The sequence below is a fragment of the Poecile atricapillus genome, chromosome 11, assembly GCF_030490865.1.
Source record: "Poecile atricapillus isolate bPoeAtr1 chromosome 11, bPoeAtr1.hap1, whole genome shotgun sequence".
NCBI classification, from domain to species: domain Eukaryota; kingdom Metazoa; phylum Chordata; class Aves; order Passeriformes; family Paridae; genus Poecile; species Poecile atricapillus.
The window spans coordinates 17281249-17309093 of NC_081259.1; the positions used below are offsets into that span (position 1 = coordinate 17281249).

The following is a 27845-nucleotide window of genomic DNA, read 5'->3' on the forward strand; positions in this document are numbered from 1 at the left end:
AGATGCAGTTTTTCTGTAAAATAAACACTTGGTATAAAATAATTTTGACAATTGACAACATGCTTAATGAAATTGCTGTTTGGGTAGGGCTCATTTTAGAAAGGTATAAAGTTGCTAAAATTATTTGAGTTAAAGAAGGACCATTTTCCTGAGGAATCCATGATTTAGCACTTTTCATGTAGAAGCTGATTAACACTGTAAAGTTATTTAGCCCTTCTTTCCAAGTATTTTCTCTCTATAAAATATTAAACGCTTAGATGTAAAAACTGCATTAATGCCAGCTGCTTCTATTTTTTGTGGTAATGTGTACACGGTACATTTCCATTAGGATAATTTAGGAAAAATCACTGATTAAATTTCAGAGTTTGTGTGTTGAAAGTCGTCTTTTGTAACAGATTTATTTCTCTGATACAGAAAAAAGCGGTGTTTTTTACAGAGTATTTACATGTTGTATATTTATAATATAGCTAAAGATGTGGAAATATCCTAAGTCTTTTTAGCTTGTGTCAGTTTATCTGTTTTAGATTAAAAGTTCCAAAATATTCTGAATTAGAAACTTTAAAAAAATCATACTGATTCGGAAGCTTAAAAAGAAAACACCCTACGGAGTGTTTCAAATGCAATGAATAATATTTTTTTCGCCAGAATTCACTTACACTTGCACCCTCCCAAAAGCACCGTGCGGCAGCAGCAGGCGTTGCCCGGGTGGCTGTGGCGGTGTTACTGAGCTCTGGCGCTGCAGCAGCGGGATAGCGGCCCCGGCCCCACCGGCCGCGCACCTGCCCGACCTCGGCAGGAGCCGCTCCCGGGCTGCGGGACGGGCACGGGGGGCCGAGCCTGTGGGTGCAGCGCTGCCGCCTCCTCCCCGCGGTACCCGCCCGGAGCCCCTTCGGCGAAACCCGCTCCCGCACCGCGCCCGGGAGGCTGCCGGCGGTGGGCGCCGGGCCCGCGCTGACCGAGGTTCCCGCCCCTCGCGCCCCCTCACGGCCCCCGCGGGGCGGTGCCAGCTCAGCCCGGCCCTCCGCGGCTCCCGGCTCCCGCCGCCGCGCCCCGGCCGCGCCGCGGGGCTCCGAGGGAGCGGGGGCCGTGCCCCAGCCATGGCCGGGCGTGGAGCGCGGCTGCGCTGCGGCCGCCCCCCGTCCCTGCTCCTCCTCACCTGGCTCTGCGCGCCCCTGCTCGGCCAGCCCGGAGCCTCACACGCGGGTAGGGCGGCTCGGGGCGGCGCCGGGGGGTGAGGGTCGGCAGGGCCACTGGGAAGAAGAGTGAAGGGTGAAAGGCGCTCCGGTGAGGAGCCAGGAGGGTGTCGGAGGGGAGGACTCGGCCGGCCGGGGGTTCTGAGCCCACCTGGTGCTGTGCGGGGCCGCCGGGGATGGAGCAGGTGTTCCCGCGGCCCGGGGGTCTGTGCGCGCCTCTGCCCTGCCCGGCTGTGCCCGGCTGGGAGCGCGGCGAGCGGGAGCAGTTCCTGAGGGGAAATGAAGAGGGATTTTGCGAGGGGGGGAACGCCGCCGGCGATAGGGTCTCTGCGCACCAGAGACCACCGTTTTCCGCGCCGTCAACTTTTTCCCGGACGAGGTTAAGGCAAGGCTGGTGCCGAGTCCGGTGGTGGCTGCTGAGGGACGATCGCAGGGCTGCGCTGGCTTTGAGAGAACGAGCGGGACTCCCCTCCGGAGGCCGCTGTCAAACGGGCTCACCAGGGCTGCCCCCTCACAGAAGGGGGAGAAAATTTCTTTGTAACTACAAACTACAGCTTTTCAGGTGCATTATCAGTCTTGACTGCCTCACATTTCTTTACATTACACATATTTTCTAAATGTGTATGTATATGTATATATATATCTTTAAAGATCTCAGCTGCCGTGGCTTTCAGTTTTTGCTCTGCTCACTTTTTGAGAGGAGGTGCAGTTGTAGCTTTGTGGTGCGTGCTCTGCATCTGCCTCTGGTACAGAGGTAAACTTGCAGAATATATTTTAATAACTGGAATTTCGTATATGGATGTGACTGCATGTGAAAACCCTCTTAAGAATTTATAACAGAACTCTCTTGAGTTTGGTTGTGCATTATTTCTTTGACTTCAAAAGAGGCAGTCTCATAATTCAATCAGGATTTAACTTTCTGAGTTGAAGGATGTAAAATAGCATGTGAAGCTGGAGTATTTATAGAATTACACAAAGATTAAAGGAGCAAAATCACTTGCTCTTCTACACGTTTATTTAGAAACAGTTGTTTTAAAATGTTGCCCTTACATAATTTGTAAGTACATTGCCAAGAGTTTTGCAGAATGTCTTGAAACCCTAAGTGCAATAATTACAGGCAGAAAGAAAATCAATGAAAGATAAATTTGACTCTTTTTTAATATTAACTGAAAATTGGAAAAGTGGTTGTGAATATGGTTTATGGAAAGTTGATTGTATCGACATAGGTTTTAATTCAGCCTACAAATACTTAGTCTGTTATCGCTGAATGTGATTTAAAAGATTATTCTTTGTCTCAACATTTGGAAAAGTAGTGTTTTTCATGTTCTTCATGAGAGAAGATGCAAAATCATTGTGTTATATTATGTGATTTATATGACTGCATGTAACTACCTGCAGTCAGGGTAAGCCAAGTTTTGCTTTTTGGCACAAGCCAGCAGTTTTGACTTCACCGAGACCTGATCGTATATAGTGAGGCTAAAGCTTTCTTTTCACAACTTGTTTTTTCTAAAATAAAATGAAATTTGCTATAGGAGTGCTTGTAAATTAATTTGGTGTTTCCTTCAGTTAATAATAAACCAATATTTTATCTTGGATAACTCTGAGTTGTCAGGAGAAAATAATTGCTGATTTAAAATACAGTCAAAGTATAAGTTTTGTTCTTGCTCTGAATTTTAAATTAACAGGTGAGACTCCAATGCCCAAATGGAGTTGAGGTTAAACAACAACCTCTAGCCCTGCTGTGTCGTGCTGCAGACCTGTGATGGTGTTTCCTTGGCAGTTCATGCATCCAAGCGTTTTCCACTCAGTTTAACAGATCAAATCCCTCTCCCTATCCAACAGGAAGCTGCAAACCTTCCTGCTTGTATGGGCTTCTTGTGATTTTTCTCTTAAAATATTTTGTGCTTTCTTTAGAGATTCTTAGGGGGATAAATGTGAGCATCGATCCGTGGAGAAATGTCTGTGTTGATTTGTAGAAGGAACTGTGGAAGGAAGTACTTGCATAGTTTCCCACTTTTTAGAATGGTAAAATCTGGGGTTGTTGTGATATTTTAGGTTTTGAAATCTCCTACTCTTTATCTGGTTTTGAGCAATGTAGCTGATTTCTGTGAGCTGTTGGGTTCTGTCTTTCAGTGTATCCAAGACTAGAGTGGAACTGAGTGGGCAAAATGCTCCTGAGGCAGAAGGTAAGGCCAATGCCCAACATCTGCAGCACCCAGGGCTGCACTGGCAGCTTGTGGGAAGCATTGGCCTTTCTTATTTCCATAATGTTTTTTTTACACACATTTCAGCTTTGTGTTTAATTCCATGACACATAGCCTCTACATTTATAAAAGGCTCTATTTATCGGATTTTACACACTTGTTCTTCCTTGTGCTCTTTCCTATCTGCACTTCTATACATGGTTTTTGCTGCTTGCTTTCTGCATTCCTTGGTGCTGACTTCACAGTACCTCTTCAGTCTTTACTGATAGGTCAGCAATCAGTGAAAATGATGCAATGATTAAAAGTGGTTCAAAGAGAGATGACAAAATCCTGTATTTGTTACAGGAAAATCCTCTTTCCTTCAGAGTGACAGGATATTTCCCCAGAGCAGGCTGACATGAAGCAGCCTTTTCCTGTGGCCTGGCTGTTGGGCAGGGAGAAGGATCCCAGTTCTGTCTGTGGGAACTGAGTGGAGCACATTAGCGTGTCAGTGAGCTCGGGAGGAAGCACTGTGGCATGGCACAGACCTGCAGTTTAAGCTGCAAGCAGCTGTCACTGCTGCTGCAGAGGTCAGGAAGCTCTTTGACACATGGTGTGGATTTACCCTAGAATCCAGAGCACGGGTATTCAGAAGGGAATGGTTGTAACTTTGTAATGGTTGTAAAGTTGTAACTTTAGTATTTTAAATTTTAGTTGAATGTAGGAAACACCTTCCCTGCTTTCTATGAGCAGCTCTTGTACCTCCGTGCATATTGGTAAGTACTAAGCAGTATTGCAGTTCAAAATTCCTCACAGTTTCATGTCCAATGTGTAATTTTATTTTGCTACTGGTTGGCTGGAGGTTGATGTGCTAGGTAAGGGAGAAGGCCCAAATCCTCCCAGTAACTTTAAAGCCACCTTTTCCATGCTTATAGGTATGGTGTTATGGCTTACCTTTATTTTTTTAAATAGAGGAGGAAAAGATAAGTCTGGGAAGTTCATAATGTAATAGTTGGCTTTTCTGACTTCTATTCAGTAAATGGAATAGTGTTAGTATTGCTGCTTTGACTTACAGACATCCTAGTTAAGATGATTGTGATCTTTATAAATGCTTGCTGTTAATTAAACTCTTGACTGTTACTGGATTCTGGGTAATTGCTAATGCATAGAAGGAAAAGTAGGCCAAAAAATTAAAGACCATGCAGGAAGTATGACTCATGATCCTTTTCAAAGGGCCAGAGGAATCAGTATAAAAATAAAATTTCAATTTAATACATTACCTGTCTTTTCTACCTAATGAAATAATGATGGGAGATCATCTTAATAAATATACTAGAGTACTGAAGGCAGGTGTATTGTATATATTCTTTCACGTTCCAGATTTCTAAGCAAATTATTCATTGTAGTATGTAGCAGTTAGATTTATGGATAATAGTTTGTGTTATAATAGCCCAGAGTTAAATAATATAATGTTAACTGCAAAGTTTGGTTATTTTGCAATGTTTATTGTCCTTAGTAGTAAAGACAATAAACATTTTTTTTAAAATGGTATATGATTATAAACATGCATTAGTAATATATACTACTTCTGAATATACATCTTAACATTGCCCTTTAAAAAGTGAGCCTTTCCCTTTCCTCAAGGCCTCCTTTGAAATTGCACCCAGTAGTGATGTGAAGAAAACCTGAAATTATTAATGCTCAATACTGTCAATTAGAAAATGCTTTGAGTTACACTATTTAAATCAGAAAATGCTTTGAACTGCACTGTTTAATTTGTAAGGGCCAGTGTTACACCTGCACTGCCAGTCTTGCTCTTAGACTCTCTATCTAAGGAAGTGCAGAGGAATACAGAGTTCAAAGAAAGCTTATTATTTGGAGAAACATGGACTGTGATGTTCTTCTATTTAAAAAGAAAGATTGATGAAAATACCTCTGGGATCAAGCCTGTAACACTAAGTATTTCAATGGTAATTCTTACAAATGGAATAATGTCACTAAATCATATTAAGATGCTGGGAAATTTAATCCCATAATGGTACAGTAAATTACAAAAGTATTATTCATTTGTAAAACCCATTTTTTGTTTCTTATCTACAAAATTTAAAAAGTCAGCCATTAGCAGCCCATGCAAAATTTTGACTTGAGAATGTTAATGATAAGATGAATAGACATGTACATGTTTTATCACGCTATTCATGCATCCAAGGTCCATGTAATGTTTCATCCAATTTTCTAAATAGTTCTTCCAAAGCACTTTAATAAAAGAGTTTGTTAAATAGTTATAGAGGAAATGGTAGAACTGAATTTTAAAATACAATATTTTCAAGGTCAAGTGTTTAATTAGAATTTTTACTTAGCCTTTTGTCAAAAGTGTTCTTCAGCTACTTCAGAGTTTTAAAAAAATTGAATCATTGTAGTCTGCTTTGTGTATAAACATTTTCTCCTTTGTGCAGAATTAAAATTTAGGCCATCCAACATCATATGAGATTTTGGTGTGGTTTTTTTATTGCTTTTTGTTGCTTAATATGGACTCATACTGAGGGGCAATGAGAAGAGTTTAAGGTGCAAATAAGTAAACATTGTCATTGGGAGTAACCACTGAACAGTGCAGAGAGATAGCTTGGATTTAAACTACAGAGGTTACCTCACCTCAATAAAAGTGAAGACATTCAAATTCAGGCAGGCTTTCAACTGTCCTTCAGTGGCTATGGATCTTCTAAGTATTTTTTAGTGCACTGAGTTGGTGGCAGGAGTGAGTGTTGCTGTAATCTCTTGCCATCTGATTTACTATGAGATTGTACTTTGAGTTGCTTGTTTGCTAATCTTGCTAGTCACAGGTTTTAACCTCTGTCTGTTTTTCTCTAACCAGCATAGCTGCTCTGCTGCCTTAAGCCACTAAAACTGTTTCACCTGTTTTCTTCTCTTTACATTTTTCCACTTGTCACCAGCTCTTCATGATTTTTTAACTGATGTTAATTCAAGCAATAACTAAGAATAACAGCTCCTTGTTGTAATCTTAAAATCATAGTTATGTGAAAAAGAGAGATAAAACATACGCAGTCTGTGTAACGAATTATTTGAATGGCCCTACTAAATAAAATGCACAAGGTAGGAGTGATTACCTTTTTTGTTTTTGCCAAGTACTGTTACCATTCCCAGCCTCCTCATGGAGCTCTCCTTTGTTTAAGATGTCTTTTCTAGACAAGTTTGCCCCAGTGTATTAATAAACAGGGTAAACTAGAAATACTGAAAAATGTGGTTACATCTGTGATCATAAAAAAAAAAGAAATAATTGAACTATATTGTTAGTAAATAATGTTAATTGTAATAGATCAGAAAGTATACTGTAGGTCTGAGTATAAAATGTTTCAAAAATAATCTGTGAGTATATAAAAGCAGTAAAGGAGCTTGCCCCCTTTTAGCACAGCAGAAGAGATGCAGTGTTTTAAGAGAAGCTTAATCTGGAAACAACATGTACCCTGAAGATGCTGTATCGTTGCACAGGAGGTCATCTTACAGGAACACAGAAATGGTGAAAGTGCAACTTTACCTCTGCACTGCTTCAAGGTCAATTAATGGAGAGATAATATCCAGCTGCATGCTCAGTCTTAAACTGTATGAAAAATTCAGTTGAGAGTTGTAACTGGAGGAGGGAAATGTAATTAATGCTAATATAAAAATCAAGTATTTATGAAATATTAGGCTGAAATATACACAAAACCATTCATAATTCAGGAAATAGGGATATAGAAATGGAGAAATTAAGTTGTGTCTTCAGGAAGCATTCTTTTGGATATCTGTAAAATGTAGTGCTTGGCAAATCCGTGCATAGTTACAAATAAAAAAAAATCACTGGCTAATAAGCATATACTGAACCAGTTAAATATATTTTTGGAACTTGTACATTTACAAGAAAACTTGCACGTGTGCAACATTCTGTTGCTGGATCCTTTTTGGCAGCAATTCTTATGTCCTGTGAGTTTTCCTGTATCATCCTGAGCTATGGTACGGTGTAAGTTGCCCATCAGTTCTTTGCACATCCCACAAGTCCACAATCTTGAAATGGAGACATGTCGAATTGTAGAACATGTACAAACAATGTATCTCAAAGAACAGTAGGTTTATGAGCAAATGAAATGGACTCTAAACAGAAAGATTTGTATTTTGAAACAGAAGGTTGATCTGTCTTAAACCACTAATGTTGATTTCACCCACGGCAAGAACCATTCAGCAGCATATTAGTGTAGGGTGAGACTTGTAGGAAAAAGAGGTCCTGCTGCTCCCACTTCACTGATCCTGTTAAGTAAGCTACATTCTGCTTTTGCTGCTACTATTACTTCAGAGAAATCTGGTTAGTGTGTGAGATAATAATATTTCTACTGGACTGCTGTACACCTGCAGTGCCAAAGGTGGGGGACTGCCTTGCTGGGCTCTGCAGTGCTTTAGGTGTTTCATCCAAAGGACCTGTACATGAAGCCTTTTGCAGCACAGTAAGAATGCATTGCTGTCACACTTTGATGAGTGAAAAGGAATGTAAAACTTAGGCTGCCATCTTAACTTGTCTAGGCTGCAGTGGCTGCAGTCACGTGGGACTAAGTTAGATCAGTTCAAGTTAATGGCTTAAGTGGTGTTAGCCAAGCCTCTGCCACAAATGCCAAATTCTGGAAGTGCTGGTCAAACTCTGAGGTAGCTTTTGCAAGTTTTGTGGGAATGAGAACTGATACCCTATGAAGTGTGACACTACCTGGCATACAGTGTAGTCAGCCCAAGCAATTCTAAAATCTTAATTATCTTCCTCTTTAATCGCTGATTTACTAAATGTTGATGGTAATGAACTGCAAGTAGACTTTATTTATGCTGTCTTTAATTGATACTTTGTTTCCTTTAGCTTCTTTTATGAGAAGGATTAAATACCACCAATGTTTTTCCTGCTTGTATCATTCTATTTCTGTTATGTTGACTAAATTCACCTCCTCTCCAAACAAAGTAATGTTAATCTTTTAAATCTCTCCTTGTATGGATGACTGTCTCTGGTTTTAATCTGTTTATGACATTCTCTGGTGATTTTCTGCTTCTGATATATCTTTTTTTAGATGGATGCTGTTAGTGAGCACATCATTTCTAGAGAGGTCGTGCCACAGATTTATGTAATAGCATAATATTTTAAGTCTGCATTGAAAAGAGATGGTGATGGGCTCCTTTCTTTTGTTTATACTGTCCCTTAAACTGGTGATAATATTTGCTATGTGTTTTCACTTTTAAATTTCATTGGTAAGTAGTAAAAATCTTTATCTAGAACATAAGTCAGTGTTTTCTGGTGGTCATCCTGATTTACATCTGGGGATTGGAGACCCTTCCATGCAAGGTGATGTGTTTAGTTCCTACTTCTGAAGGCTGTGGCCATCTTCAGGTCTTTCACACCACCTTTGAAAGCTGTTCTTACTCAAGTTATTTAGCTGGAGTCTGATTTTCCCTTTTTTCTTCCCCTCTCTCTCCATCTTCCCCAAAATGATCCTTGAGAGCTATGAAAAAGAGCTAGAAAGGTGCAGTTCAGTCAGTGTAACATTAGAATGGGTAGAGTCGACTGGTAAATAGTTTGGCATATACATCTAAGATACAAAACAGTGTGAGGGAAAGTGCTCTGCAAGTGCAGCCAAATGTATATACAATAAATATGCCCAAACATTAGAAGAAATACATTAAACATGAAGAGACTGAAGTTTTAAACTGGATTTCAAGTTATGCAACATACTACAGATGTGTAGTGTGGACGTAGGTTGACAGAACTTCAGTCCCTCATAGATCAGCTTTCAGCTTTAGGGGAGTTCCATAGTTGCATGGCATTGGGTAAATGATATAAGAGCTTTTTCCCTACTGAGATTATCTTAATGTTCTTGAATCATCGATTTTAGAATAATGATAATGGTATGAGGATGCTAATAAAACCAGGTAACTTTATAAAATTCTACTTCCATGACCTTGGGCATGCTTCTGGAGAAGAAGGGGATGAGATGAGAAATTGAACTCCGCATAAAAAAAGCTGTAACTGTTTGGACACAAGAATGCAGATGAACACTGCTCATTTGAATCAATGTTATTATTTTTATTTTTTTTTAATATAGCTGTATCTGAACCTTCTTTTATTGCTAAAAGTGAAGATCGTTTGTTTAAGCATTTATTTGAAGACTATCAAAGATGGGTACGTCCAGTGGAACGCTTGAATGACACAATAAAAATCAAGTTTGGCCTTGCAATCTCTCAGCTAGTAGATGTGGTATGTATAGTAAATAAGTTGTGTTTTTTCCACTAACTTTAAAAGGAGCATAATTTCATGTGAAATAACTGTGCCTGTTAAATGCAATAGATGCAACATTTTAAATTATTATCAGTGTAATAAAAATGCCCTGTAGATGGATAGATAATGTTCTTATATAAATATACTTAGTGATTAGAATGCTTTCAGCAGTGTGTTTTATATTTTAAGTTACAGACCTCTGTGAACTAAAGCAGCTATTTCCTATGGATAGATTATTTTTTGTGATATATGCTTTATTTCACAGGATGAGAAAAATCAATTGATGACAACAAATGTATGGTTGAAACAGGTATGTGTAAAATACTGATGAAAAATTTTGAAGCTTCATAATTGCAAATCAAAATTTGGGAGAATCTTTTCTAGTTAATTGTATATTAAAAAAACTTAGTTCTTGCATGAAATTTTATTTCACATGGTATCTTTATAGAAGGTCCCTGGAAAAGCTTTAAAGGATTAATTGTGACAAACCTCTTTAAAAAACCGTAACAATAAGGCAAATAAAAGCTCCCCAAATTAAGAGAAATCTGTTATGGCATTGCATGGCCATTTAATATGCCAAGGTGTATATATGCAACCATAAATTGCTGCTTCAGTACAAAAGTTTTCATTCAAAAGCTTTATTAAGAAAAGTATCATTGGTGTATTCTTCTGTATGATTGTTTTGAGGTCTTTTTCCTGTGGGATATTAGAAATTTTTGGATATACGTTACTGAAGAATTCCAGTTTCGAAGTTAAATATGCTTGCTAGAAGGAAATACTTCTTTCATTTAAGAATATTTGGATTTGGGCAGGAAAAAACCACCAGCTTTGTAATTGTAAGAGTCCAGTGCTAAACTTAATTGCCACTATCTACTTGGGTAATGCTGCTTACAAATCATTCTTGTTTTACCTAAGAAGAATCTTTGCAGATGCTGGGTATATTTACTAGCTTATGGAATTATTTTTGTTTGTGCTAATTCCTTTCTGTTTGTTTGTTTGATTTTTTTCCTTTTGCTTCCCATTCCCTTCTTTTCCAGTAACTTCAATTTTAGGCCAAGTTTTTATTTTTAGGAAAACTTTGAGACTAGTCAGCAAATATGAGATGACCATGTGGGTTGATGATTCTTTGTGCCCTCTTTAATAGTTTCTGCAGATCTTCTTGAAGTTGAACCAGTTTTAAGAGCTGGAGCATGATGGGGTTTTTGTATAATGAAAATGTCTAAATTGCTTCTGATTAGCTTCCAGTCATTGGTATTCATCCAGAACAAGCTTTTTTCAAATTTAATTTATACAATTAAATTACATTATAATAGCTCTTACTTATAAATACATGCTCTGAAAAAGGAACATCATATCTTCAGTTCTGTACAGAAACATTATCAAGTAGCTCTTATAACAGAAAACAAATACTGAGTGAGGTACTACATGCCTCCTCAGCAAATTCATTGTTTTATGCAAATTTTAGAAACCAGTTTGATTGTCGTTAATTGCCTTGTTATCTATTTTCATCTGGTATCACCCTGCTTCAATCCACTTCCCAATAATAATGATTTTTACATCTCACATATCCACAGGAATGGATAGATGTAAAATTAAGGTGGAATCCTGAAGACTATGCTGGAATAACATCTATCCGTGTCCCGTCAGAATCTATTTGGATTCCAGATATTGTGCTGTATGACAAGTAAGATTTGAATCTTTTAATACAAAATGCATACTTTATAACTTCACTGACCAAACTGCTTCTAGAAGGCTCATTGGATAGACATAATGTACATTTAGGGGGCTAAGAACCTGTGGAGGAACTTGTCTCTGAATGAAAATGGACTTCCTTGATATGTTAAATGTCAAATGTTTTGCTTTACTTCTGAATGGAATTTCTAGTGCCTTTGAAAAGGTTGTTTTCATTTTGTTGTGTAAACTTTTTTTCTTAATTGGAAAAAAAATGTCTTGTACAGTGCTGGGTAAAAATAGTGTAGAGTGATGGGAGAGAAGCAAGTAATTTATGTTGTTGTAAGTCATATTTAGCTGTTGGGATGCGACACTGATCATTGGGTTCTTTTCCCCTTGGAATGATTGATGAGAGAGAGGCAGTTTTCTCTTGTTCTGACTTGGTTGTTTATTCTTCTCTTATCTATATTACATATATACAGAGTACAGGGAGCTATATACACTAAGATAGAGAGGTGCAAAATGGCTAACAAAGAACTTCAACGCCTTTTATATGTCTGTTTATCCAATTAACAAATGCCAAGTAAATTATTTTTCTTAGTGACCCAATGACCTGACACCTGTGTGCTGCACTGCAGTATCTTCTATCCAATCACTTATTATTACCCAAAAACCCCTACAAGAAGAAGATGAAGAAGGATGAAGAGACAACACCCTAAATCCTTCATCTTTTTTTTTTTGTTTTTTAAAAGAGCTTAAACCTTAAACTCTAACTTTCTCCCCCAGTGACTTAAGAAAACTCTCTAACTTACACACTCACACTCCTAGTTTCTCTATTTAACTTTAACAGTTGTTTCTCTGGTGTTATGTGAAATTCAGTGTTTTCTTGGATGTCAGAGCCAGGTATCATAGATAAGGGCACACACTCCATGCCTCTGACTCCAACATTTAGCATGGAATGAAAGTCAGGTGCATTTAACTGTAAGGGAGGCTTGGGTTGTTTTGATTTTGTTTCTTTTGAAAATTAGCTGATCTCAGAAACAATAACTTTTGAATTAACCCTTCTGCACAATTCAGGTTCATATACAGTGCTTTTACATTTCCTGACTTGTCGAGTCAGGATAAAGGGCTGTTGCAGTGATTGTAAATTCAAGTTTGGACACAAGTATTATTTTATACTGTTTCATGACTCTTTTTCTTTAATAATTATGATTTGACCAAATTTAAAAGTACTTATTCTGTCTTACTAATAGAAACACCAGAGCTGGTTCATGCTCATGTTAAAGATCAGGATTTTACAATCCTTTCATAAATCATTGGGACCATTGAAAGTTGCACAGATCTTTTCAGGACTTGAAAATATTCTTCAATCTTCCAAAGTTGTTTGCCTCTGTGAGATTCAGATTTGAGGAAAAAATTTGGCTATGAAGACAATATAAAATTTTTGCTATCAAGGGATAGACAGCTGAAATGACAATAACAAAGCATATTTTCTTCTTTAAATACACCCCCACACCCCATTGTAATTACCTGCATTTATCTCTCTTCTTTCAGTGCAGATGGGCGCTTTGAGGGAACATCTACAAAAACTGTGGTAAAATACGACGGCACCATTGCTTGGACTCCACCAGCAAACTACAAAAGTTCTTGTACTATTGATGTAACATTCTTTCCCTTTGACCTTCAAAATTGCTCAATGAAATTTGGTTCCTGGACTTATGATGGCTCACAGGTTGATCTAATTCTTGAAGATTATGATGTTGACAAAAGAGATTTTTTTGATAATGGAGAATGGGAAATAGTGACTGCGACAGGGAGCAAAGGAAATAGGACTGATGGATGCTGCTGGTATCCTTTTGTTACATATTCATTTATAATTAGACGTTTGCCACTTTTTTACACTTTGTTTCTAATTATTCCTTGTATTGGGCTTTCATTTTTAACTGTCCTTGTCTTCTATCTTCCTTCAAATGAAGGTGAAAAAATTTCACTCTGCACTTCAGTACTGGTATCTTTGACTGTTTTTCTTCTGGTTATTGAAGAAATTATTCCATCATCTTCTAAAGTTATCCCGCTCATAGGAGAGTACTTGGTGTTTACTATGATCTTTGTCACCTTATCCATTGTGATCACTGTCTTTGCTATCAATATCCACCACCGCTCCTCATCCACACACAATGCCATGGCACCTTGGGTTCGCAAGATATTTCTGCACAAGCTGCCCAAGCTGCTTTGCATGAGAAGCCATGTTGATAGGTACTTTGCTCAGAAGGAGGAAACAGCAAATATGAATGTATCAGAATCATCCAGGAACACCTTGGAAGCAGCTCTGGATTCCATCCGCTATATTACGAGACACGTTATGAAGGAGAATGAAGTTCGCGAGGTGGGTGTGTTAGTCCTGCTACACTGATTTTATACAAATGGAAATTAGAAAACCAAGTGCCTTACTGTGCAGTCGCATATTAAAGATGTGCTACAGATTCCCAGCTTTTGTACTTTGCTGAAAGTTGTGTAGTCGTTTCCGGTGGAAAAAAGTGCAAATATGGTACAATACTGAGAATATTTGGCTGATGTAGTACAGTATTTGGGGTCTTTAAAAGTCTTTTGCTTTCTTCTAGAAGTTCTTGTTACTAGTTCAGTGTTGTAAGACACTTGTCTGTGACAAGAGCATGTACTGTAACTGTTCCCTACACCACTGATGAGATGATGGGAGGAGCTCATTTTCACTTTATTGTTGTACCTGAAGGCTATCTTGAAAAATTCATTTGTGTTATATTTTCCGAATAAATTCTACCAAGACTTACCTTGCAGCTTTCGGTTCCAAATAAAAACAGTTTCAGTGCTCTAACTTATATTAGTTTAAATACAGGCTATAGCCATATGTTGGTCTTTTTGTGCTCAGATGAAACATGGACTCAATGACTTCCTAAGTGTTCTCTTCTACCCTTACTATTATTTGTCCCTAAGTTTTATCAAAAGAGGCTTTTTTTCAGTCTGTGCATTTGCACTCTGAATTATCCTTAATGAATGTTTACAACATTTGTGTAAGAGCATTAGAAATCCGTTTTCTTTACATGCTTTTTAAGCTAGCACCATTGGTACATCAGAGACTTAAATGCAATTTCCAGTCTAGTGTAGAAGATTATAGAAATATAGAAGTTTGTTGTATACTGTCTGTTTCTGATGGCAAAGCCTGAGGTTCTTTCAGCCTATATGGGAATTGCTGTCTTCAGAAGATTCTGGTTGCTGAGAGCTCTGTTCAGCCATACAAGATTAGGAGTAGTGTGCCTCCTTTAATGTGCCTTCTCAAGACTTGATTCTGACATTGTCACAAGGGATGTGGCCTAGATTTTTAATAAATGCATCTGCTGTACTGTTAAAGCAGCATCTAATAACCCTGCATTGTATGAACAACAGAAATAGAATGGTTTGCCATTAAATACATAATTTCCTGTAAATTAAGGGTTGACTGTGAGAGACAAGTAGTAAGTATTTTGTTTTTCAAGTGTAATGTTGCTTACTATAAACCTTGGAAATTAATATACAGCTGACCAGGGGTTCACTTGTTTTATTATTTATGGGCTCCAGAGAATGCAAGCTTTATTTACAAAAGTTGTTAATAAACACTAGACAGCTAATACTATTGTAGCCTTACATTTTAGGAAGCATTAGGCTTGGACAGCTCCAGTCCAAATCCAAGACAATTGCTTGGCAGGGTTTTATTTTGCTTTCATAATCATATCTGCAATACTTGCAAAACTGTGTATAGATATGAATAATTTTATCAAAAAGGAAAGTAGTCTTGAGTATTCTGTGAGTATTCTTCCCAGTGTATAATTCTGTGAAGCAGTAACTTTGCAGCCTTCAACAATTGTTTGGAACACAACAGCTGCTTTGTACTAACAATTTAAAAAAAAATATTATTACTATTTGGGGGATTTGGTTTTGGTTTTCTGGTTACTTTTTTGCTGTCAGTTGGTGTTGGTGGTTGTTTGGGGTTTTTTTACAGCTTTTGGTTCCAGCTCCTGCTTGGGAATTCCACTTTATGATGTCATGTGCTATGAATCCTGCAGTACGTTAGAAAAATGGCAGGCCAGTCTCATCCCTACAAATGAGGATGTTTGGTGCTTGTCAGGTTCAATTTCTGCATCAAAATCTACATTGCTTATCAATCTTAACAGAGGGAAGCTTGCAACTGTTCTAACTCACTGTATTATTATAAAATATTGCTCAAAAGGGTTATCATATGGACATGGTTGAAAAAAGCATACTTTGAAATAACTAACAATTGCAGGATTTGGTACTGTGTTTTTACCTGTTCTTGCACACACTGACCAACTTTTGTGCTCTTTGTGTTTTAGGTTGTTGAAGACTGGAAATACATAGCTCAGGTGCTTGATCGAATGTTCTTGTGGGCTTTTCTTCTGGTTTCAATAATTGGATCACTTGTATTATTTATTCCTGTTATTCATAAATGGGCAAGTATAATAGTACCTACACATATAGGCAGTACAAATGCATAAAATATCTTTGGGGCTGTGTCCTGCTGATCTGGCTCTAAGTTTTGCAGTAGCTCTGTTTCCATGCACGTTCTTTGTAGGCGTGTTTCTGATAGAGTGAAAAAAAATTTCCAAAACTAGAAAATTAGGTTTATCTTAAAGCATGGCATTCCCAGGACACATAGAAGTCCATTTGCTTATTACCAGTCTACAGAGCTACTGCTAAGCCAACTCAGAATTAAAAGAACCTTCTCAAGCCATGGCATGTATGATTTATCAAAAAAGCATACACTGACATCTACTGTGATATAGAAGGATTTCAATTTTTTAATGATGATCACTGTAGTCCAATTATTAAATTACTAGATAAATTGTTATACTGAATAGTAAATATTTGCAGTTACACAGTAGAGTTGCTTATTTCAATTTAGTATATAAAGGAGAATTTTTATAAGTTCTCTTCAGTGTGTTGTAGAAGTCTGAAATTTCACCAGACTAATTTAAAATAATAATAAAAATACAAGTTAAACTTCCTGTATATATAATATACAACTAAGAACAGCAATTTGGCCATGTCTGACCTTTATAAATTTTCACTGGAATTCGCTGCTAAATTTTAAAGCTTGTTGATTCTGTGATACCAACATGAGCATTTAATAAGCCTTAAAATGCCTAAAGCACGTGTGTATATTGATGTCTCCATCAACTTTGGAAAGGAAGGCGAAGACAAAGGCAGTTAACTAAATTCACAAAGTGCATAAGTATTCTAAGGGGCTGGAACATTCAGATTTCTTTACCTTTGATGAAGAATTGCAGACATGTTCATTATTTCCTGTCTTTGGGTGTTACTCAGAATGAAGAATTTAAGCACAGGCAGAAGGAATTTGTGGAGTGTATTTCTGAAGGAAATGGGTTATAAATTATTATGGTGTGGAACCAAATGGAGATGATTAATGATTTTCACATTTGTTAAACTGAATTTAAGAGAGCTACCTTGGATTAATTCTTTCACTTATAAAACCATATGTAACTCTAAACACCAAGGACTTAGAATTTTCAATATTTTCTTTTTCCTAAGATCATTGAAAGCAAACTTAGAATTTTTCAATTATTACATTAAAATATGTCCTTTACATTGATTCCAATGCTACCTTTCTTTCTTTCTTAATAGCTTTATTTCTGGAAAAGACTAAAATAGTTGGGTGTTTTCCTACACTAAAGTTTTTTCAGTGTTGTTCATAATAAAATTGCATCCTGTAGGCCTAATACAGGAGTGCCAGGCTAGAGGAAATCTTAGGAAGTTTTTCTTTGCTTAAATTACCACATGAATAATAACATGTTTAGGTGAGAAGCTTAAATGTAAACTGTGGTATCTTCAATAATTTAAAGTTTTTATAGTGATTATGAATTTGAACAACAGATATTTCCCCCACACCCCGTCCCAGATCTCATTTAGAATAGCCCTGCACTGATTATAATAGTGATTACTTATGATATAATTTATATATAACTAAACATTTATTTCAAAATGTTTTAATCTGCAGGATATTCTTGGTTTTGTGTAGCTTTTAAAGGCTCACAGGTATGGAAATTATATCAGGCAGGCCTTTTGGCAATTTTTCCTTTTTTTTAAATTAGCAGTTAGGGAGTCACTCTTCTTCAGTTACACAATTACATCAGACATTAGATATACATGTTTCCTCTATTCCCATCATAACTTTAAAGGTTAATTAGTAAAGATTGTCTGGTTTAATTCATTAATATAAGAACTTTTAACTTCTCATTATTACTGAGGTTAAACAATGCATCAATGACTTTCTATGTGTTCAAGTTGCAGAAATACTTCAGACAGCTTGTTTCCTCTTCAAATACAACATTTCATTTTAAAGTCTTCCATAGGTTTGAATTACTGAAATTTACGTGAAGAGAAAGCAAAGTGAGTACAACTGTAGATTAGATATATATCTTATTTTTTTAACTCTCCATTTCATCTCTTTCTCCTTGTTAAATGATGTCTCCAGGCTGCCCAGTTATATCATGATGGACAGCACATTGCCCAGTGGAGTCACTCTATTATAGTAACTCACAGTTTTTGCAAATGCATGAATTTCTTTTAGTGACTTCTAGTCTGATCATGATAGATTCAGATAACATAGCTGACACTGGAATCCTTGGGGTCTTTTGCTTATCAGGTGTATCTGAAACAAAATAATGTTAATATACTCAGAAGCATGGATTTTTACTTCTGTAACTTACTGCTGAATGTATTGAACTGTAGGTAATGCTACCATATAGCATTCTGTCACTCGCTCAAAATAAATTAAAAAAAAAAGGCACAATTTTCAACAGTTTGATTCTCTTTATTTTCATAAATATCACTTGATACATTGTATTTCCACAAAGTTTTCAGTTTGGTGCAGAGAGAGCAGTTGGTATTTTTACAAAATATGCTCTGTTTACAGTGTTTTGTTGCATTCTTTATTCATGGTCTTAAATAATCTGCAATTACTGATTAACAAAAAAGATATATTTGCCTAAGCAACAATTTTAGCACACTTTACAGTACTAATTTTGTCTGCCTGCCTTCCCTTGACATAAAACACTTCACTACAGTGGATGCCTCTGTATCCAAACTATCCTGTCAGAGTGTTTTCATCCTTTGTGTCACTTGCAGACTGTCTTACTGTGTTTTACTTGTACACAATTCTAAACGTCATTAGGTTTGAGCAGCTTATTTTCCTGACAGCCTTCACATACATTTCAGTCTGGGGATACACAGAGTTTACTTTATGGCTGCTTTATTACCATAATCTATTATTTACCTATTTGTTTTCCTTTTGTAATAAACCTCTCCTCAGTCCTTTCTTGCCACTGTGTGGGTCAGTTTGTACAGCAGGTGGCAATGTCTGCATTCCAGCCATTCGTGCTTCCCACCATTCCATCCTCCATACATGGACCCCCCCCATGAACTCCTTCCAGAAGATTCTGTCATGCTGTGAAGAGGCTTGGCACCAAACTACAGAACAAACCTAGAAGCCCAAAGCATTCAACGCATCTTGACTTTCCAAATATTCATGTAATTTTCCATTTCTTTGTTAACTCCTGCTTAAATCATTCCTATAAAGTTTAATATACTGCCTCCATCTTCTCCAGTTATTGCAGGAAGTAGCTGTAAAGCATAGCTTGTATTACTTTGAGATTAGCTGTCATAAAATTCCAAATAATTTATTTTTCTGCATTTTGAACAAAGCTGTTGTGGTTAAGTGAAGTTGAAGCCAAGAAAGATCCTGTTCTACTACACATGGAAGAGACATGAGGTGCTGAGAGGGGGATGCAGAGTTGGTTGGCAGTTTTATTTGATTTCACAACTTTTTATTTAATCTTTACATTTCATCTCCAGCCATCAGAGGTTGTAAAAACAATCCAGCTGTTCCTAGAATACATACTAGGATGAAAACCCATAGAAAAATACGATCAATTACCATGGCAACATATTTCCAATCATCCTGAATCTGAAAAAAAAAAAAAAAGAATAGCAAGTTGTCATGTTTATTAGGTGAATAAGTTGCATTAGCAATAATACCATTTCATATAAGAAGCACAGTTTTTTCTGTATGTAGATATCCTTACGAATACACAGCTTACACATCTGTTTTCACTGACAAATGAATTCATCTTGAAGAAGCTTTATTTGAATATGCTCTTTGGAGCAAAGCCAAAAGCTGCTGCATCAAATCCAAAAAGTTGTTCACCAAGACACTGGACTTGAGGAGACACAAGTTCTCTGTTCTAAAAATGAAAGTGTAAAACTTTATATTCTTAGATGAACAGGTTTGTCCAGAAAAATGATCCTGAAATAGATTGCTCCTACTGGTTTTAGGTAGTATGTAAAAAGCAAAGATTAATTGGTATATAATTATTTGGTACTTTTTTATGTAGTACTGAAATCTGATTGTTTTCATGCCTGATGTAAAATTTATCTCTGTACATTTCATGTAAAAAGGGAACAAAGTTTCAAAAAACCTTATTTTTCCAATTTTTTTTTAACAGTGAATTTGGTAGCAAGAGTGACAATGAAGTATTCTATTTGTTATATATTAACTCCTTAACTTATTTAGTTACTATTGAGATTATAATTCAAATTTTTTGTTTTTCACAAATGGTAAGAAATGAATAATGCATTTGTTGTTTTTGAAATATGTTCTTTTTAGCTTAGAACTTGTTTGCTAAGGAAAACTTAAAAACACAAAGCAACCCTATGTTTTCTGTACCAACTAAATCTAAATAGAGTTCTGATTTCAGTATAAACAAAATGAAGTTAGAATGAAGTGCCACAGTTCATGTATTTAAAAATTGTGATGGTGTGTCTACTGCTCATAGTATGTTTAAGGAATATGCTAAAAAAACCTTCTCTTTTTTCTCCTTTATTGTATTAAGATGCAGCTTTATGAAAGATGTTGGTCCCTGTCTTACAGTAGTGGCCTCATTTAGTCATAGCACTTTGCATCAGCAACAAGAACGAGCACCATCATCACTGTGAGGGACATTCACTCCCACATTTCTGTTGATGGTAAGCTGTGGGAAGGAGAATGTAACTTTCTGAAGGTCATAGGGTCAACAAGTTCCACTATTTAGATTATAACTTGGAAAATCCTAGTTTCATCTCTCATGGATGGGTGCTTTGGTACATTCCCCTAGCAGTGGTTACCTTAACATGCCTCACTCAGTATATATATTGTCAATAAAGAGATCACTGTGCAGCAGAGCTGCTTCTTAATTATATAAGTTCAAAATTGTACATATTTGTGATACAGCTTGTGTAATTTACTTGCATATAATAATGATCTCTTTTATCTTTCTTGTCTGAGATCTTTTTCTAACCAAACATTCTAATGGCAAAACGTATCTGCCGTTTGAGTAACAGTAAATATGTTCTTACCTCTTTTGCTTCATTCTGCATTTTCATATTTTCTGCAATGTATTTCACACTTTCAATAGCATCTCTCATTTCTGGTGACAGAACTGAAAATGAAAGCATAGGATCTACAGACTCAGAGCTTGAACTTCTAGTGAGATTGCCACTGAAATCCGAGAACTTTGTGCGCTGATACTGACAGCAGCTGCATGCCATATCTTGACAAACAAAGCCATCTTTGCAGCATTTGGTTTCAGAACCGTTGATGCAATTTAAATTTGAAAACTCAGAAGTGAATAATGGTTTTGGCTTCGGATTACTCTCTTCATCACTGGCAGGCCTTGTCATGAACATGATCCGGGGAAGTAAGTTCAGGAAAATAGTTCTCACCCACACGGGCATTGTGTGTGTCTTGGGTGTTCTGTAGTGCACATTTAGTACAAATACTGTAATGACAATCGATAGAGTTACAAATATCATAGTGAAAAGGAGGTATTCCCCAATAAGGGGAATTACCAGGGAAGTAGAAGGTATGGTTTCTGTGATAACAAGAAGGAACACTGTTAAAGAGAGAAGCACTGATATGCAGAGTGTCACCTTCTCACCACAGTCGGAGGGCAAATAGAAAACTAATACAGTCAGAAAAGAAATCAACAGACAGGGAATAATCATATTGATAGTGTAAAATAAAGGTAAACGCCTAATGTAAAGAGAATATGTGATGTCTGGATATATCTCTTCACAACAGTTGTATTTGATGTCATGTTTATACCCAGGAGCTTTAATTATAGCCCATTCTCCACTCTCCCAGTAATCTTTCAGGTTCATTGTAGAGCCAATTAGAACTAAGTCAATTTTGGCTTTGTCGTAAGACCAGGAACCAAACTTCATGGTGCAGTTCTGATAATCAAATGGGAAGTAGGTTACATCTATTTTACATGAACTTTTAAATATAGCTGGAGGTATCCAGGTCACATCACCCGTGTATTTTAAAAGGGCCTTTGTCTTGTCATCAACCTGGAAATCCCCAACTGCACTGTAAAGCAAGTAAAAATAACAAAAATTAGAATGGTCTTCGCCAGGTAGTTTCATACATTCAGATCATATACATTAAATCTTTACTCTGCTTTGGGGAAGTCAGCAATTACTTGTTTGCTTGGAGCTGAATTGCTCATGCAAGATTGACCATCATAAATTTGCACGGTTAAACTGAAACAAACAGCTCTATAAACTCACTAGAGAGGAGCTGAAAGCAAATATTCTCCCTTATTAATAGCATGGCTTGGTGCAATCAATATTCAAAATGGCAAATAACAATTGCAAATGGCAGTCCAACTAGATGAGTCCTGTGGGCCTTTTCCAAGTGAATTATTTCATTCTCTTCTATTCTAGATTGATCAAGCACATCAGAATTCAAGGGATGATAAGAATATTACTGGTATTTCCACCTTTTCCTTGGACAGTGCAGGTAATAACTATGGAAGGAGGGATTAGTGTTGGGGTGTATCTTTGCATAAGGAGTGTAAGAGGTTTTTTTTAAGTCACACTTCGCTAACTTATATGATCCAGTTGAGTATATAAAAAGATAAAGTTAAAGGGTAATTTGAAGTTTTAAGGCCCCAGTTAGAAAAGGAGTGTCATCACTCTTGATCCATAGACCTGAGTTTTGGATCTGTGTAGCTGAGTCCATTTTATTGAGAATTGCCTTCTTACAGATCAATTTAGTTATGGTTTCACTCTTTACAGCCTCAGAAATTTACATCTAAATTGAATTTTTTCTGTAGGTTTTATTTGTCAAAGGTGTCAAGTTGTGAATTTGACTGCTAAAAAGCTAGAATTTGCATTTCTTTCAGTTAATGTTGTGACTAGCAGGGGCTTGTGAAGGGGAAATGCCAAGTTTACTTTGGGCTGCTCACTTTGCAGCTCCAGGGTAGAGCTGGATCCTGCCCAGTGATGCTGACATAGCTGGCATGAAGGTGAGAGCAGCAATGGGGGGATGCAGGACAGAGGTGTGTTGAAAAGCAGCATTTCAGTGCATTCTGTGAACTTGATGCTGATTTGCTGATTTTTTTTTTAGAACTGGTAACATCACCCCCTCTCCTGAATTAAGAAGTTAAATATGCAAGAGCCTTACTTGTTATATAAAACAATATCTGGCTTCCAGATCTGGCCAGATGGGACTCGGATGAATTCAGCACCTCCATAGTCTGCTGGATTCCACCGAAGCTTGTAATCATTCCAGATCTAATTATGGTAGAAATGAGTCTATGTTAGATTTGTGAAGAAACTGAAAATCATTGGACTAGATCTGAACCAAGTGCTGAACCCACTTGCTGGGTTGATTTATTTTGGATACTACAGTGTTTAGATGTTTCCTTAACAAACACTTGTGTGTGGTGTTTGTTCATATGCAGATTGTAGGTAGGCCTAGATATCTAGACCTTGTTGGTCATACCCATATATGACTTAAATATATGTGACTCTGTCTCAGGAATGCCTACTCAGTTGCTGGAAAAAGCTGAAAGAAAGAATAAGACACTCTTTTTCAGAGAGTGTAGGATTAGTAATAGTAACTTTGATCTCAAAAAACAAGTATCTGTGGGACAGTAAGAACAAGTTCCTGGAGGCTGTGGTGTAAGATGTGAGCATCAACTGAGAGACCTGGGGTCAGAGCGAGCATCTGCGTGTTATGGCTCACGTAACAGCCTCAGTCACTAGCACTTGTTAAACGCCCTTTTAATGAACTTGAATATCAAGCTTAAGGTGGGAACTAAGTTGGTTGCTAAGGGGACTGCAACGGTGAGTAACTGCATTTTTAAAAAGCATTTTTATCTTGAAGTACGTATTTTTGGTTTGTTGCCACTTTACGGGAGCTAACCAGCACCAAGTGGCGCTGTGTGGGACCTCCGTGCCGAGGCGCTTCCCTTGTATGTCTGCCAAGGCAGCGCGTTTGGAAGTCTCCAGAACAAAAATCTTGTATTTAGCGACTGCAGTAAGTGTGGCTGCCTTCCTCTGCTCCAGTCCCTTCCCTTCCCTCCCCGTTCCCGCGGCTCCACTCCCGTTCTGTCCCCGGCTGCCCGGCGGTGCGGCGGCCGCTGGGGGGCAGCAGCGCCCCGGGGATGGGTCCTGGAGGCGCTGCTGGAGAGGAGGGGGAACCGGAGCTGCTCTCCCGGGATCCTGCCCAGGGCTGCTCTCCCGGGATCCTGCCCAGAGCTGCTCTCCCGGGATCCTGCCCAGGGCTGCTCTCCCGGGATCCTGCCCAGGGCTGCTCTCCCGGGATCCTGCCCAGGGCTGCTCTCCCGGGATCCTGCCCAGAGCTGCTCTCCCGGGATCCTGCCCAGGGCTGCTCTCCCGGGATCCTGCCCAGGGCTGCTCTCCCGGGATCCTGTACAGGGCTGCTCTCCCGGGATCCTGCCCAGGGCTGCTCTCCCGGGATCCTGCCCAGGGCTGCTCTCCCGGGATCCTGCCCAGAGCTGCTCTCCCGGGATCCTGCCCAGGGCTGCTCTCCCGGGATCCTGCCCAGGGCTGCTCTCCCGGGATCCTGCCTAGGGCTGCTCTCCCGGGATCCTGCCCAGGGCTGCTCTCCCGGGATCCTGCCCAGAGCTGCTCTCCCGGGATCCTGCCCAGAGCTGCTCTCCCGGGATCCTGCCTAGGGCTGCCTCTGTGCCCCAAGGGACCCGAACGTGGCGCCGCCCCGCAAGCCCGGTGCTCCCGGAGCCCGCAGACGCCTCGCTGGGCGGGCGGCTCCCCCCGCCCTGGGTCGCCCCGGCGGAGCGGGGAACACTCGCACGCCGGAGAGGAAGTGAGCCGGTGCTGTCCCGGCTGTCACTGAGCGCTACTTACGTGCTTCAGCCACAAGTTGGTTTCCATTATCTGGTTGACTTCGTCCTGGAAAAGAGAGGAGTGTCGGAAGAAGCGCCGGCCCTGCCGCGGTGCCCGGCGGGGCAGTACTCACCACCTTCACCAGCTGCGACATGGACACCTCGAACTGGATGATGACAGGGTCCGAGACGTTCTTGACGGGGCGTACGAACTGGTTGTAGCTCTTGAAGAGGGCCACGTAAAGCCGGTGCTCGGCCTCGGAGCCGCCGCAGCCTGCGGAGGGCACGGGGTGAGCGGCGGGCCAGCCCCGAGCGGGGCAGGGCAGCCCCGGCACTGCCCCGGCTGCTCAGCAGCATCGCTGGGCGCTGGGCAGAGCCCCAGCCCCGCCTGAGCGGGGAGCACTGTGCCATGCGCGCATTCCCTTGGGCTGCGAGAAGGAGAGCAGTGCAAGGTAATGCTATGACAGAGGCTTTCTAACAAGTCTGCAAATGAGTAATAGTTTCTGGGAATTACTGAAGAACTGGGGCTGGAAAAGCCCTTTCCCGTCACAGTCCCAGTCCCTCAGACCTGTGAAGGCCACAGGGCTGTGGAGCAGAGGAAAGATAAAATATAGCCCAACAGACCAGGCCCTTGGTAAGGGGTCAGAATGCCTTGCAATAGAAGTCCCAGGAAATGAGAAATCTGAGTCATGTTTGCACGATTACAGTAAGATAACAGCCTGCTTCTTAATACATTTCAAAAAGGATTAAAATTTGCTTAACTGTTACATTCAAAGACTTTTAAGCACGCTCCAAGAAATATGCTAATTACCTCTTTATTATTCTAAGTAGTTTTTATTTATAACAGATTCCTATTGTCCTTTTGCCACTCATAAGTGCAGTTCATCATACCCTGTGGCAAACAAAAAAGCTGCAAACTGAAATTCTTAAATGACAAGGTACTTCACCTGTTTCAGCATGAGGTGTGAGAGCCTGTATTTTACACTGCCATTTTACTATCAAACTATCTAGGCAATAACCATCTTGACACCATTAGAAGCCAGTGGCCTTTTATTTTTAGAGGGCTCTAAACTCTTCTGGACAACACATCCTCATGAATTCTAACTGAAAACCACCAAAAACACCAGAAAAGGTCTGTTTTGTCATTAATGGAGAGCACTATGCAAATTTGGCAAAGACACAAACTGTTCAATCACAAACAAACATTCTACATTTCCTTTGAAAAATATGGATATATATGAGATGAATATTTGCAATGACATGCTTATTTTCTGCCAGTTGTTTTTTAGTAGAGATAGGGGGGAGGCAGAAGTATCTGCAGGTGATAGACTACACAAGGCAGGTGTTACTTTCAAATCTGTGAGACCTCACCTCCCTAAGACAAGGGTTCCCCTCATGTGAAACTATTCAGCCAAAAACTCTTTTGTTTGTTTTTGATTTTGTTTGGTTAATTTTTACCCCTTGTGCCTTCTCTTGTTCACTCGGAGTGCAATTTTGTTTTCAGATTAGTGAAATCATTCAAGCCAACTTGCTAACTAAACCTTGGACACTTTTTAATGGCTAGTCTTGCCCATATTATTTCTTGATATCTTCTATCTCTTAGATTGAGATTTCCTGGAATAAATACCCCCTAATCTTTTAGGTAAATAATTTTAAATCTAGATCTTTACAACTATTATAGTTAATCCCAAACTGCCAGCCTTTTTACATGTCATCAGCACTCCAATTAAATCTAGCATCCACTGCTTCTAGAAATGTGCATTCATGTGGTTTTTTTGTTTAAATATTTTGTGGTTTCCGTATCTGCAGAGAGAAGATGGGCTGTTTGCAGCACATACTTAAAGCTCTTTAATGTTGTCGCTTTCTTGTCTTCTCTGCAATATGTGAAACCACACCTTTATGTGTGAGGTGCTTTTCCTTCATGTTAAAATGGCTTTATGTGTCCTGTTTGGCATCTTTAATCAGGACTACCTAACTACTTTGCAAGGATAAACTTAAACTCCCCCCCAAAATGAACAACAAGCTGTGTAATAGAAAGAGCTGTACCACAATTCTGTACATTTGCCCCTTAGGCTGGAGAGCGCTTCTGCACTTCCTAAAAATAATTTGCACCAAAACCATCTCCTGCTCCCTTTTTCAGCCCTCCCTTCACCATCAAAGAATAACAAACTCAGGATCACTCACCTTGACAGAGAAAGCAAACAGCAGCAGTTAGAAGGAGGGTGTTCAGGCTCTCCATGGTGTCATGAATTACTGCCTGTGGACAGGGGCTGTTGAGAATGAGCTTCGCTGCCAGGACTGTAGAAGCACAGGGAGCAGGGAGGGCTCGGCTCCTCCGATGCATGAAATGCCTGCAAGCAGCAGCCAGCAGGACCCTGAGTGTGCCTCTGCGCACTGAGCTCCCATTAGCTTTGCTGTGCTGCCCCCTTTCAAGCTACCCAGGCTGTCAGAGCTTTGGAAACAGCAAATAAAGTGCAGGGAAAGCAGATGTTGTTGTAGGCAAGGAACAGTCTTCTGGCACAGATAGTGGGCAAATGTAAATGTAAATGTAAAATGATACATAAATGAGCCTGGTAATCTGACAACGCTGAAGAGTTTTCCAGCCAGCTGCTATATGGGATCCTTATCTATCAGAAGCTCATGCCAATCTCCTAGGGGAAGTTTAATTAATACAATAATTAATACAAATATATTTAATAAAACAAATCTTGGAATTTAATTGTTCTGAAATGAATATCAACATTAGGGATGCCTGATTTAGCAGTGAACTGAGATCCTGGGACCTGATTTCCAATTATGCTGTTGAGGTTTTTTTCCTGCTTGTGTCTCATGTCGCAAGAACATGTGCTGGGTGCTTGACCACGTAAAAAGGATGTGCTACCCCCAAGGAGTAATTAAAGGCAAGTACAATTGGTTGGTGGGATCTGAGCCCAGAGTGAAAAACAAAGAAGCTGGGATCAGGCAAGAATCTGGGGCTTTGAAAGTTTGAATGGAAATCAAACTTGACCAAACCCTTGAGAATAACTGTCTTTGGACCATTCCTATTTTATAGATTAGAAAGGTGACATTTGAGAAGGGGAATACCAGCACAGGATCCCAACTTGATCCCACAAAACCTTATTGTTCAAGGAAAAGGACACTAGAAAGAAGGTGGAATTGTTTGAAGTTCAGCCATAAAATCATGATTTGCAAAATGAGGCATTTCCCAGGTGCCCATCACCTTCCTTGTTAACTTACATGTCACCTTTTGCACTGCCCTCCC

The 27845-nt window shown here is 39.1% G+C and overlaps 2 protein-coding genes across 3 annotated transcripts; one reads left to right on the forward strand and one right to left on the reverse strand.

Annotated features, from left to right (window-relative positions):
• Window positions 1-1053: 1053 nt before the first annotated feature.
• Window positions 1054-18185, forward strand: CHRNA5 (cholinergic receptor nicotinic alpha 5 subunit). Its single transcript, XM_058846889.1, has 6 exons — window positions 1054-1203; window positions 9502-9653; window positions 9940-9984; window positions 11249-11358; window positions 12900-13731; window positions 15710-18185. Exons 1-6 carry the CDS (start codon window positions 1098-1100, stop codon window positions 15869-15871), a joined length of 1407 nt encoding a protein of 468 aa, XP_058702872.1. The 5' UTR covers window positions 1054-1097; the 3' UTR covers window positions 15872-18185.
• Window positions 18186-18272: 87 nt separating this feature from the next.
• Window positions 18273-27071, reverse strand: CHRNA3 (cholinergic receptor nicotinic alpha 3 subunit). 2 transcript variants are annotated; one of them, XM_058846887.1, is made up of 6 exons: window positions 26768-27071; window positions 24721-24857; window positions 24606-24650; window positions 22897-23006; window positions 20787-21798; window positions 18273-19359 (listed from the first exon to the last, which is right to left on the reverse strand). In XM_058846887.1, exons 1-6 carry the CDS (start codon window positions 26925-26927, stop codon window positions 19231-19233), a joined length of 1593 nt encoding a protein of 530 aa, XP_058702870.1. In that variant the 5' UTR covers window positions 26928-27071; the 3' UTR covers window positions 18273-19230. The 2 variants fall into 2 exon arrangements, with proteins under 2 accessions (XP_058702870.1, XP_058702869.1); XM_058846886.1 differs by having other exon boundaries at window positions 24718-24857.
• Window positions 27072-27845: the final 774 nt, after the last annotated feature.